General features: G+C 45.5%; 1 protein-coding gene across 6 annotated transcripts in view; it reads right to left on the bottom strand.

Moving 5' to 3' along the window:
• LOC121921681 (bile salt export pump-like) overlaps positions 1 to 12,151 on the bottom strand; it is a 390,920-nt gene that overhangs the window by 325,618 nt on the left and 53,151 nt on the right. For 4 of the 6 annotated variants that reach the window (XM_042450110.1, XM_042450129.1, XM_042450150.1 and 1 more), the window contains 3 exons: positions 9,317 to 9,421; positions 9,050 to 9,211; positions 6,927 to 7,130 (listed from right to left, as the gene is read on the bottom strand). In XM_042450110.1, the coding sequence (XP_042306044.1) occupies positions 6,927 to 7,130; positions 9,050 to 9,211; positions 9,317 to 9,421 (471 nt within the window). Of the gene's footprint in view, positions 1 to 225; positions 351 to 6,926; positions 7,131 to 7,557; positions 8,032 to 9,049; positions 9,212 to 9,316; positions 9,422 to 12,151 lie in introns of those variants that run through there. The other 2 variants (XM_042450120.1, XM_042450138.1) reach the window with 2 other exon arrangements.

Genomic DNA, 12,151 nt, shown 5'->3' with positions numbered 1-12,151 from the left:
AAATTCACAGAAACGTTCACCTGGCTCAAGGAAAAGTATTTTCTCTGTGCATCTGTGATTTGTATCAAGCTGCCCCCTTCACTAGTTCCCCAGAGTATTCTTATCTCTACAAATAAATAGCTGTAGTGAAGTATCCTTCCTTGTCAACCCAAAATCCCCACCTACCGATAAGAGACAGAATTGGCTATAAAACAACACACACTGTGCAAACCACAGCAAACTCCAAAACATTGGCTTTTTTGATTGCTCCTCTGTATGGGATTTCCAGCTTTCTCTCCAAGGCATCAATAAATGTTTTCTCCTTCCCAATTCCAGCAACAGTCCTGATATTGGAGGGCTTCATTGGAAATCTGTCAAAAAAAATGGGGGGCAGGGGAGAGATTCTGTTGGATGTCTGAAAGGTATGGACCGTGTGACCAGCAGTTGGCTGTTAGGTCAATGATCTTGCTCTCCTAGCTAACCTATTGTTAAATGCCCCCCTCACACTGTTTGAGAACTGTTTTGCTCTATAGGTGGCTCTAGGGCAAGACCACTGGATCAGGGGTTGGCAACCTACGCCCGCGGGCCGGATCCGGCCCCCGCGGGCACCCCTAGGAGCAGCCCCAGGCCAGCCCTGCTGCGATTGCCGCCGCCGGTTCTTTTATGGTCTCCTGTCTGAGTAAAGTTCATGAGTGCATCTCTGTTGTAGAAAGAATACCGTTTGACACCACTTTAAGTGTTTGTAGCTCCCATCCTATGGAACCCTGGGATTTGTAGTTTACCAAGTTTCTAACATTCTCTGTCAATAGCCCCATTCCATACTACGAAATACATCGGTGTGGAACCTGGGTTATTTGATAGGTATGTTATGTTGTCCCCGACTGCCCTTGTTGCAGTTTTTGAGAGGGGGGGGGGACAAAAAAAACCCACCTGACCTGGTGCATTTGACACCAGGTCACTAGCGAGGTTTGGGTCTTTGACACACCACAAGGATCCAGGTCAGGGGTAGGCAACCTTTTTGAGCCAGGGACGGGTTGCTGTCCTCAGACAACTGGGGGGCCGAAGTGGGGGTGAGCTTCACCCTCCGGGGGTGGCGCGTGCCAGGGGTGGAGCTTCCACCCCTCTGCGGGACCACCTGCCAGGGTGGAGCTTCCATCCTCTGGGGCGGGGCTTCTTTCTCTGCTCCCTTCTTCCCGACCCCCAGCTGTCTGAGAGACAACTAGAAGTGGGGGGGGTTGGTGAGAGGGGGTGACCGGCGGGCCTGCTCCTCCTCGCCCTTCCTTGGGCCCCAGCTGCCTCCCAGAGAACCAGTGGGGTCCATGAGGGGCGGAACAACAGGTGCACGGCCCTGCTCCTGTCCTCGGGCTTGCCAGGCCTCAGGTGTCCTTCGAAGGACACCTCAGGGCTGCCAAAGCCCGCGGGGAGGAGGAGGCGTGTGCCTGCCCTCTCCTCCTCGGCCCCTTCTTTCGGCCAAAACGGGTGCCCAAGGGGCCCTTTCGGCCGAAAGGGAAGGCCGAAACACTCCTCATTGATAAAGCCTACCTTAGCATTGAAAGCACTGAAAAATACACTGGTACCCGGGATACGCAATTGATCGCGTTACGAAATTTCCGGGATACGAAAAAGGCAGATTGGAAAAAAAAAAGTTCCGGGATACGATGTTTTTTTCGGGTTACGAATTTTTGTTGGCGCGAAATTCAACTGAAAGCGCGGCTAGCGCTTTCCAGCGCTAGCGCAAAGCCTTTTCGGGTGCGAAATGCATCGGGTTACGAACGGCGCGGCGGAACGAATTAATTTCGTAACCCGAGGTACCAGTGTACACGATAACGGGTACCAGTGTACAGAAATGCACTTTGGAAAGCACACTGTCTCAGCTTCGAAAGACTGCATGTTCCCGAAACTGACATATCATCATCACTCATTACCACTCTCCGTTGTAAAAGCAGACCTTTTGCATTGAAAGCACAGAAAATACACAGAAATGCACTTTGGCAGGTCACACTGCCTCACCTTCAGAAAGACTCATGTCTCCAAAACTGACATATCGTCATCATCATCACTACCACCTCATTGTAAAAGCAGACCTTTTAGCATTGAAGCACTGAAAATACACAGAAATGCCTTTGGAATGCACACTGTCTCAGCTTCAGAAAGACTGCATGTCTTCTTCTTCCCTTGTCCTCTCCTCCTTTTCCTTCTTCCTCTTCTTCCCTCTTCCTGCCCTCCTCCTCCTTCCTTCCTCCCCCTCTCTTTCTCTCCCCCCTCACTCCTCCTCCTTCCTTCCCCTCTCCTCTTTTCTCCCCTCCTCCTCTCCCTCCTTCTCCTTCCTTCCTCTCCTCTCTTCTCCTCCTTCTCTCCCTCTCTCCTCCTCCTCTCTCCCCTCCTCCTCTTCCCCTCTTCCTTGCCTCCTTTTCTCCTCTTTCCCTCCTTCCTCCCTCTCCTCTTGCTCTCCTTCCTCCTGCTTCCTCCTCCTCTTTTTCCTCCTTCCTCCCTCCCTCCTCCTCCTGCTCCTTCCTTCCTGCTTTTTCCTCCTCTTCTTTCCTTCCTCCCTCCCCCCTCCTCCTCATCGCTTCCTCCCTCCTCCTCTTCCCCTGCGGACCCCCACCTCCCTTCCCCCAGGCCCACGCCCCACTGCCTCGCCCTGCCCTCTGGGAGGGCCAAGGCTTCCCCAACAGGGCAGGGGGAGGCGAGCGCCGGCGTCCCCAGCGCGCTCCCCGCCCCTCAGGGAAGGCAGAGGCCGGCCCTGAGGGGCGGGGAAAGGCTAGCGCCGGCATCCCCAGCACTTTCCCCGCCCCTCTGGGAAGGCAGAGGCCGGCCCTGAGAGGCGGGGAAAACGTAGCGCCGGCGGCCTCAGCGCTTTCCCCGCCCCTCTGGGAGGCAGGGCCGACCCAGGGGCCGGGAAGGAGCGCGCCGGCCGGCCCAGAGGGCCGGGGAAGGAGCACACCGGCAGCGGCAATCGGCAGCAGGGCCGGAAGTCCCCCCCCCCTTGGGGCTGATGGTGCCCACGGGCCGGATCCGGCCCGCGGGCTGTAGGTTGCCAACCCCTGATCCAGGTCTTTGGTAGTGGGAACTACCAATCTGGATCCGCGCTGCTTCGTCCCCCACCCACCCTCCCTCCCTCCCCCTCCCTCACTCTCTTCTTCCTCTCCTCCCTGCCACACCCTCCCTCCTGCTTCCTTACCCTCCTCTTCTTCCTTGTCCCCCCTCCTGCCACAATTGAATCTCTCATGGCATTTTATCCCTATTGCTGCCCTCCCCCCAGTGTGAACATCAATAAGGTTAAAATGCCACAGAGAGATTCGGTCGTGATAAACGTAGTGGGTACTTCAGTTAGGTATCACGTTATCAAATCTATTCAGTACAAAAAAGTGAGTGTGAATAAGGCCAAAGAGTGGTGGTGCCTCACAAAACTACAAATCCCAGGATTCTGTAGGATGGAGCCATGGCAGTTAAAGTGGGGTCAAACTGCATTGTTTTTACAGTTTAGGTGCACCCCATAATGAATATTACAGCCACACTTTGTCACCAGAGCTCAACAAACAATTCACTGTGCATGCCCAAACTTGTTCTGTCCTTAATCTTTATTACATTCTGCAATTGTTGGTATTAGCCATGAGTACATTCTCTCTCTCTCTCTTTTTACCGTGCAGCCAGAATACTGCTTTTACATCATTTATGCTGGGTAGGGTAGATATATTGTCACTATGAATAGTACATGCATGTGCTTGTGACCCAGAATGGCATTTTCAGTGTTATCTTAAGAGCAAGTAAAAAAGTGAGATGACACAGAATTAATCAGGACTGTCCCTGCCAAATCAGGAAAGTCGGCAAGTAAAATAGGCTTGGAACAGTGATTCCCAAAGTGGGCGGTATAGACCTTTGGAAGCGATAGAAAAATCCACTGGGGCAGTGAGGGGTAAGGGGACAGGGGGTTTCAATTTGTATTGATGCACAAGAAAGATAAGGGGTACCAGCAGCCTTTAGGACTGTGATGGGAAGAGGGTTGATGAAGCTTCTTTTCAGGGTCCCTTAAATCTACCGCACAGCTGCACTGATTGCTTTGTGTGGTGGTATCTCCTGCTCTTCGCCTGCCGATGTAAGCTCACAGCCTTAGCTGTGTATTTCACTAGTAGTGGCAGGAAACTTTTGCAAGCATTGAGTGCAGGGTATTGTTTTTGTGCTTGGAGTGGTGGCATTTTGGGACAGACTGACTGACTGGAGAAAGAAGTTAAGAGCATGTGGAGGTGGGGAAGAAGTGGCAGCAAAAAGGAGCTTTCACATTTGGGACCCTGCTTAAGCTTTGTGGGCTGTGCCGGGACTTGGCTGGCAGGTTGGAGCTGCGCTACTGCTCATTTTTTCTTTTATCAGACAGTCTAAGAGAAGAGTTTAACAGAAGAAACCATGTTTGTGGGGAGACACTTAAACCTAGGTGGAGAAGATATGTTGGTGGGAAAAGAGAAGGAGGAGTATCTGGGATTGATTCTTGGAAAGTGTTCTTTGCCTTCAAGCGACTCCTCAAATTTCTGCCTTTCCCTGTCCATGCCATTCTCCAATCCATGGCCTCTGTAAACCACCTATACTCAAATAGGCTGTGTCCCTCTCTGCCCTGACAAAGAAGAATTGAGAGCTCTTAATTGCCAGGGAGAAGCTTCTCCCTTTATACTTGATCACCTTGGGAGCAGAAACCAAACAGCTGGCTCGGCAGCGACTGAGAATCTCCTTGCCCACACTGCCCTTTGCCATAAAGCTGGCATAGGTAAGAGGCCTCTCATTCACTGCTCAGCCAGCTGCTTGGTTGCTGCTCCCAGGGTGACTGGGTGCAATGGGAGCAGCAACTAAGCAGCCAGTCAAGCAGAGACTGAGAAACCTCTTGCCTGTGCCAGCCTTTGCCACCAAGGCAGCATGGGTGAAAGGCTTCAGTTGCTACTCAGCTGTTGCCAAGGTGATCAAGTACAAAGGGATCAACAACTAAGGACTATACATCAGGAAAATCAGGGGGAAATCAGGGCTTTAAACAGTGATTATCCTGTGAAAATTGTGCAGTTGCAATTAAAATTTTCACACACAGCGTGATTAAAAAGCCATTATCCTGGGAATAAACAGGCAATAAACAGCAACAACTCATTCATGGAATTTCCCTGTGATTGCTTGTTGATACCTGGGATAATGTCTCTTTAATCGCGATGTTGTATGAAAATCTTAATCGTGATCATGTGATCTTCATGGAATAATCACTGTTTAAAGCTCCGATTTTCCTCATGTGATGAAGTCCTAAGATTGGTTGTTTTAAATTTATAGTAAAACAGTAGACCTACTATTGAGAAACAGGCATTGGGGGGGGGGGGGGTGCTAAGTTTGTCAACAAAGAGGAAAGGGGTTGGCAGCCTGAAAAAGTTTGGTGATCACTGATTTATAATGAAATCACACAAACTTTAGAAGAACTGACTAAATCCTACAGATAGAACAGAGAGTTTAAAGGGCATATGACATCCAGGTATCAATAAATATGCATAGATAATACCCAAGAGAGCTAGAACTATAAATTAAGCATTGACAAACATAAGGAATTTAAACAGAGACCAAAAGGATCAAATGTAAACTAATCAGTCCTCCACTTTTCATTACAGAGTTTTGGATGCGGGGAAATGGAGCAAGGGAAGGAGGAGACCCATGTACCAAGTTTGGAACAAGGCCATTGAAATTACACTTGGCCTTTGATAATGGGGTTGCTGTTCAAAGTAGTCCCTTTTGCTTAACGACTTAAGTGCCTTTACACAGCATTAAACATGTTTCTCAGCTCTCCTTGAACCAACCGATTGGAAGCTGAACACTTGACCACCTGGCATTATAAGCTTTAAACTGGTGGTCCCCAAGTGGTGCCCTTTAAGAGATTTTGGACTTCAGCTCCCAGAAGCCTTGGCCATGTTGGCCAATACTTTGGGATTCTGGGAGCTGAACTCCTAAATCCCCTCGAGAGCACAGTTTAGAGACCACTGTCTCAAACTATATGATACATGAAGTAAATTTAGGAATGCTCTGCTTTTAACTCAAAAGGAAATAAATGTAGGCCCAACCTGGTTAAGGGCCAACTCACATTAGCAAGGGATACTTAAGCTTCCCCTTAAATCCTTTAATCCCCACAAACTTTGCTGCCATCAACACATATGGTCTTTTAAAAAGCAGGGGGGCAGCTACAATCAACATCAATGGAGGCTTTCTTTTGCTCTCTTTAAAGCCTCCACAATAAGGTTGCTGGAGCAAAAACTGGAGACCGCCCCTGTACTGTTAATGATTGTGTAGAAGCGGGAGGTTCAGCAGATATTGCTTGTTACCTGGTTGCATGGCAAAGGACACCTGCTTAAATCCCCTCTAATATACTACTGTTAAATGTACAGGAGCCCTCTCCAGTTTTCATTTTGGCAACCCTACAAATGACGTGGTGGTAACACTGGCGGTGAATTTGGTGGGGAAAATCCTGGTGGGAGGAAAGATTTGAACTTCCTCTACTTGTGAATGGTAGATTAGGTGATAGTTCTCAGTTTGGGGAAAAGGTGGGGTATAAATAGAGTGAAAGATGATGGTGATAAGTGCTGGCTCACACTTCCTTGTAAATGAAAAACAAAGAGACCTAAACCACACACTATTTACTTCATGTATTGTGTAGTTTACCTCAGAGAAACAAGTCACCTCTCAAGCAACCAGGATGTGATCGGACTGTCATTACATTCCTCTTGCTTGATGAGGAATATATATATATATATACACACACACACTCATCAAGCAAGAGGAATGTAATGACAGTACAGTCTCACACACACACACTTGTGTGTTGACCTTTGTGACCTTGTCCAAATTGCCTGTTAATACTGGCTGCTTGAGCTATTACTCAACACATCAATGAATCTTAAATTAGGCTTTAAATAAGAGAAAGAAGAAAGATTCATTACCATCCCAGTAGCATCCATTGCTTCCTTGTCCTGAGAGGCAAACCCTGTCAGCATTTGAGACTGCACCATTCCAGATAAAGCCAAGAAAGGCAAGAAGCAGGTGATGACTAGGCTGAGCTTCCAGCTGAAGTAGAAAGCAATAATAACGGCCGCTCCGATGTTGGCAAGGGAATTCACAATCATTCCTATCTGGGTTCCAGTTGCCTTCAGGTAAAGCACAAGAAAGAGCAATCACCAGCAGGTTCTCCCACATTAAACATTGGGACATCCTTTCCTTAGAACTGTGGAAGGAAGCAAGCTATTGTAGAGGAGGGTTTCTGTAGCTCCAAGAGGACTGAGCAAAAAAGCACCTTGATATTTCCTACACGTGCAAACAGGACAAGGTTTCATATTCTTAACTGAAAATAGGACCATTAGTGACACAGGGGGGCTGACATGGCTGAGCCATTCTTACTGGCACTTTGTCCATTTCCTCTGGCTTCTGGAAACTGGGGTAACCACCCGAAATCTGGTGGCCAAGTGTCCCACATTGCCAAGGACTGTTTAAATGTGCCTTCTGTTTGAAGGCTATCCAGTCCATGCCCATTTTAAAGGAAAAGAACCACAATAAAAAGGGAAACTGGGACCCTTGAAGTTGTCCATCAACTATTAACACCTGGGCATGTGACTGAACAAGAGGTTTTATGCAAATCTGTCTTTTTCGTCTACTGTGACATGTAAGTGGCCAGTGTTGACAGAGGGAAAACTGGAAAGGGCTTTTGTATCTTTAATTTTGTGTAGAAGAGGGAATTTCATTAGGTGCTGCTTGTTATCTGATTGCATGATGATCAACACCTACTAAAATCCCCTCTTCTACACAACCATTAAAGGCACAAGAGGCACCTCCAGTTTTCAATCTGGCAACTCTACCAAGAGGAGATGGTAGAGGGAAATCATGTAAAACTGTATCCAAAGAGACTCAAGGAGAACACCAACCTGTACCTTCTGCTATGCTCATTTAGAAGCTCATGTGCCACTTCTGATCACTGAAATCTCAGTTTCAATTTCTGTCACTGGGGGCTCCAATGACGCTAAGGACCAACACATCTGTACACATTCACACCTTCTGCACATAAGAGAACCAAAACATGAGTGAGAAAAGTTCTGTGTCACTTCTCTCTTTAATATGCTTGGTTTTTATGTGTAGAGAGTTTAGAATTCTTTCCCCTGGAACATCCCAATCTCCCATCTATTGGAACATTTTAGAAGGATGTCTTCCCTAAGAGGAAAGTGAGAGAGACAGTGCCTTCTTAGTGGTCATACCCAGACTATGCAATTCCTTGTTCCATGAAATATCATCGCACCCCCCTTTACAGTTTTTCATTACTTACAGAAGGTCATTTTGTTCCAGCAGAGGTTTGATATATATATATATATATATATATGTATGTATGTATGTATGTATGTGTGTGTGTGTGTGTATATAACATGACACTTGACAGATAGTGTTTTAACTGTCAACTCTGTCTTCCTAGTGGATTATTTTATATTGTTCTCAAGGAATGGTCATTTTTGAGCATAAGCCACCAAGTAGTGCATTTCCTCTAGAAGGGTGCGTTACACATATTTTCATAAAATAAAATATCTGAAAATAAATAATCTTATCCAAGCATCTGCAGATTAAAGGGTCATTCCCACTACAAAAAGCTCTGAATCCTGATTCGAGCTGTATGCCCCTAGTTCCCTCTGGAAATCGACCCTGATCCTCATTTGAAAGATTCCAGTGGAAAAAACGCAGAGCAAATGCAAAAAGCCTGCGGTTTATCACCATAGTTGAGAACTGACCCTTAGACACTTGGGCTGATTATATATTCCATGTTAATGAATGTAGCAATGCCCCAACATCAGTTTTTAAATAATAAATTAGCTTGGAAGTGGTGGGTAGGGAGGAGAGAAAACAGTGTTTTACCCTTTCCTCCTAACTATTTTTCTCTCCTCAAAATCACACACCACGTGCTTTGTCCTCTCCGGGTTTTTGATGTGCATTTATTTAGTAAACCAACAGGCAACACATACCTTGCCTCATTCTCATTATGTTTACACTTCTCTGAATCATGGAATTACTATTATATAAAGTCTCTTACCCCTTGAACCTGAGATGCATCAGTAGCAAGTCTTGTAGTTAAGGCCCCCGGGCTGTTCCTATGATCATCAAACCAACCAATTTCTTGGCCCAACATAGCCTGGAAACCAATCTTCCTCAACCGTCTTGTAAGCAGCTCACCAGACTTTGCAAATGTATAACCCTGGGGGGGGGGGAATTAAGTATTAATCCAAGCATGTGAATCAATGAAGCCAGATGTAAGAAATGTGGGAGGAGAGAAATAAAACAACAATCCAGATGCCAGTACCTGCAAGAACTGAGTTACAAATGATATGATTCCCACAACAACAAAGAGCAGGCAGATGCTGTTGATTTGTGACCTTTGTTCTTCTTCATCAAGAAGAGAGAAGGTCTGTGGGGAAAGAAAAGAAAATGCCTTAGCTTTAGAGTGACTTCAAGATGATTAAAAGTGTATTGTGAGCCCCTTCCTGGTATTTGGGTAACATGATTGTAATGATATGGAAAGGCACGTAGTATATTCTAGAAGTCTATGTTGGCTTTATAGAAGCACTACAGTTTGTTAATAGCCTCTTTCAGAACTTCTCCCCTCATGTCATCTGACAATATATGGAGAGAGAGCAGAGTTGAACATGTTAGACCTCTGCTTGCAGTACATCTCTTCTAACCTTCCCACCTGTCTTCACATGTTGAGAGCCAAAATCCAGGATTCAAATAAAATTCAGCTGCTAAACATGATCAAGCAGGGGTCCTGACTGCACAAAGGATTCTAATTCCCAAGGAACAAAAAAACCCTTCAGCTCTTTGGTCACCTCAACAGAGGATGGTCAGAAGTGGAATGGGGAGAAGATTGGGAAGGAACAAACACATAAGACCAGGTTTCCTCCTCTGTGTATCTTCTGAGCCCATGGCAGATAGGCGACTCAGCTAAGATTTTCAGAGATTTCATGAAAAGCTTTGCACCTGTCCTGATCTGCTGATCTCAATGGCAATGAAATTGAATTTCATCAGTGTGATCAATGCAGGGTGCCCAGATTTCATAACAACAAAGGAAGACAAGGCACCAAAATGTAGGACATGCAATAAAAATGTAGGGCATTACAAAATAAATACTAAAACTCGTATAAATATAAATTCCTCCTTCTATGTCATGCTCAAAATGGAGGACATTTTGGAATTCCTCCTGGACAGATAGTTGAAATGTAGGGCATGTCCTTGAAAAAGAGAACATCTGGTTACCCTGGGTCCATGTGTTACAGATTTTTCATAGGGATTTTCCCTCACAATGAATTTTTAAAAAGGAAGAAGTATGAGGCATCAACGAAGTCTCTCAGAACTGGAAATTATGGTGTCTGACCTGCAATTCATTTACAAAAATAAGTGTAACCCACCTTTCCTTCTAAGGGTCAAGGTGTGTAATAACAAAATCCAACAAAACAACCAAGTGGAATATCAAACTGCATGACAAAAATATTTTACTACTAGTAATATCTAACATTTAAATCATGGGTAAGCAACTTTATGGATGCCAAGGATCAATTTCTCCCCAAACCCCCAACATGTTGGCTTCACCTCCACTGCCTCATTAGCAATTCCAAACACCTCAATTTGCCAATAAAGCTTCTCTCAAAATGGCAACAGGAATTGACATCACTTCCTTTTGTCATTTTGATATTGACTACAAAGGAAAACAGAGGTATTTGAGGATGATATGGGTATAGGAGAGCTGGTGTGGTTTGAGTGCTGGACTAGGACTCTGGGAGGCCAGGGTTAAAATCCCCACTTGACCACAAAAACCTACTCAGTGGTCTTGGGTAGGTCATACTCTCTCAACCTTAGAGGAAGGCAATGGCAAATATTCTCTGGACAAACATTGCCAAGAAAACTCTATGATAAGTTCACTTGAGGGTCACCATAAGTTGAAAAGGAAGGCACATGAACAACCACATGGGGTTCTGGGATGCTTGTGGAGATTGGGATATTTTTGCATCCCCCCCCCACACTTTTTGGAGGGATATATGCATGGCTTCGGGGCAGAAACTGTCTGAAAGGGTTTTTTAATTTTAAAAATAGGGGGATGAGGAGTGTTCGATAACAAAAGTACAATCCAAGGATTGCATACAGACTTCACTTTGCCTGCTCCTAACTTAAATGTATGTGTACCATTCATAACTGAAAGTGAAACAGGAAAAATTCAAAGGCAGGAATCACTCATAGGCAGATCCAGGATAAACCAAGGATTTTATTGCATATGCAAGACGCAGCCTCGGGATTCATCCCAAACAGGCTGCGCAAAGCAAAGACACCCGGACTTAATCTTTTATAGGAGGTTTGATAGCAATAACAGGAAACAGGTGTTGATGTCTCATATATGTCTTGTAAGCACTTTCAGCAGTTACAAGAAAAGCGGCACAGAAACTTATCTGTGTTGCAAAAACCTCTAGCCTGGTGATGTTTAGCAAGCTTGCTTAAGCAAACACTCTTTGGCATAAACAGAAAAGCAGAACTTACTTGTTAACTTCTGCACAATTTGTTTAGCTGAAGCCCCATGTAGCTATCTAGCCTTACCCCAAACTGCAGTCATAGACAATCACAGTCAAAGCAGTATAAACCTTCAATTTTCCCTTATCAAAAGCAGCAGTGGACTACTTGAAACCAGGCAGACTCAGAAAACCATAGAGCTGGAAACAGGCCTCCTAATGAATCTAGGCCAACTCGTTGCCTGAATCAGAAAATCTCTAATAAATAATTGTGCAGCCTCTACTTCAAGACCTCCAGAGGATATGGGACCACACCTAGGTTCATCAGAGAGCATCATGGAATATGACAGGGCATAGCATTGACTTCTTTTATGGGATAGGCCTTCGGGTATTTGAATAGTCTTCAAATACCAGACTAAACATATTCATTACTTTCTCTCAGTTCTTTTGATCTCATGGACCATATTATTTTCTGATTGCTCTTTGTTGCAATTTGTCTACATTTTCCTTTAATGTGTGGTGCTCAAAACTGGACAGTCTTGTTTTATGCCCCAGATTAAAAAAGAAAATATGAGTTTTCACTAAAGACACAGAGGATGTTAAGCTCCACTAAAATCTGTGTAAGAACAGTAGAGGTGTGCAGC

The sequence above is a fragment of the Sceloporus undulatus genome, chromosome 1 (genome assembly GCF_019175285.1).
Source record: "Sceloporus undulatus isolate JIND9_A2432 ecotype Alabama chromosome 1, SceUnd_v1.1, whole genome shotgun sequence".
NCBI classification, from domain to species: domain Eukaryota; kingdom Metazoa; phylum Chordata; class Lepidosauria; order Squamata; family Phrynosomatidae; genus Sceloporus; species Sceloporus undulatus.
Note: the sequence above shows the minus strand (reverse complement) of the source record. Positions and strands in the feature narration are given on the sequence as shown.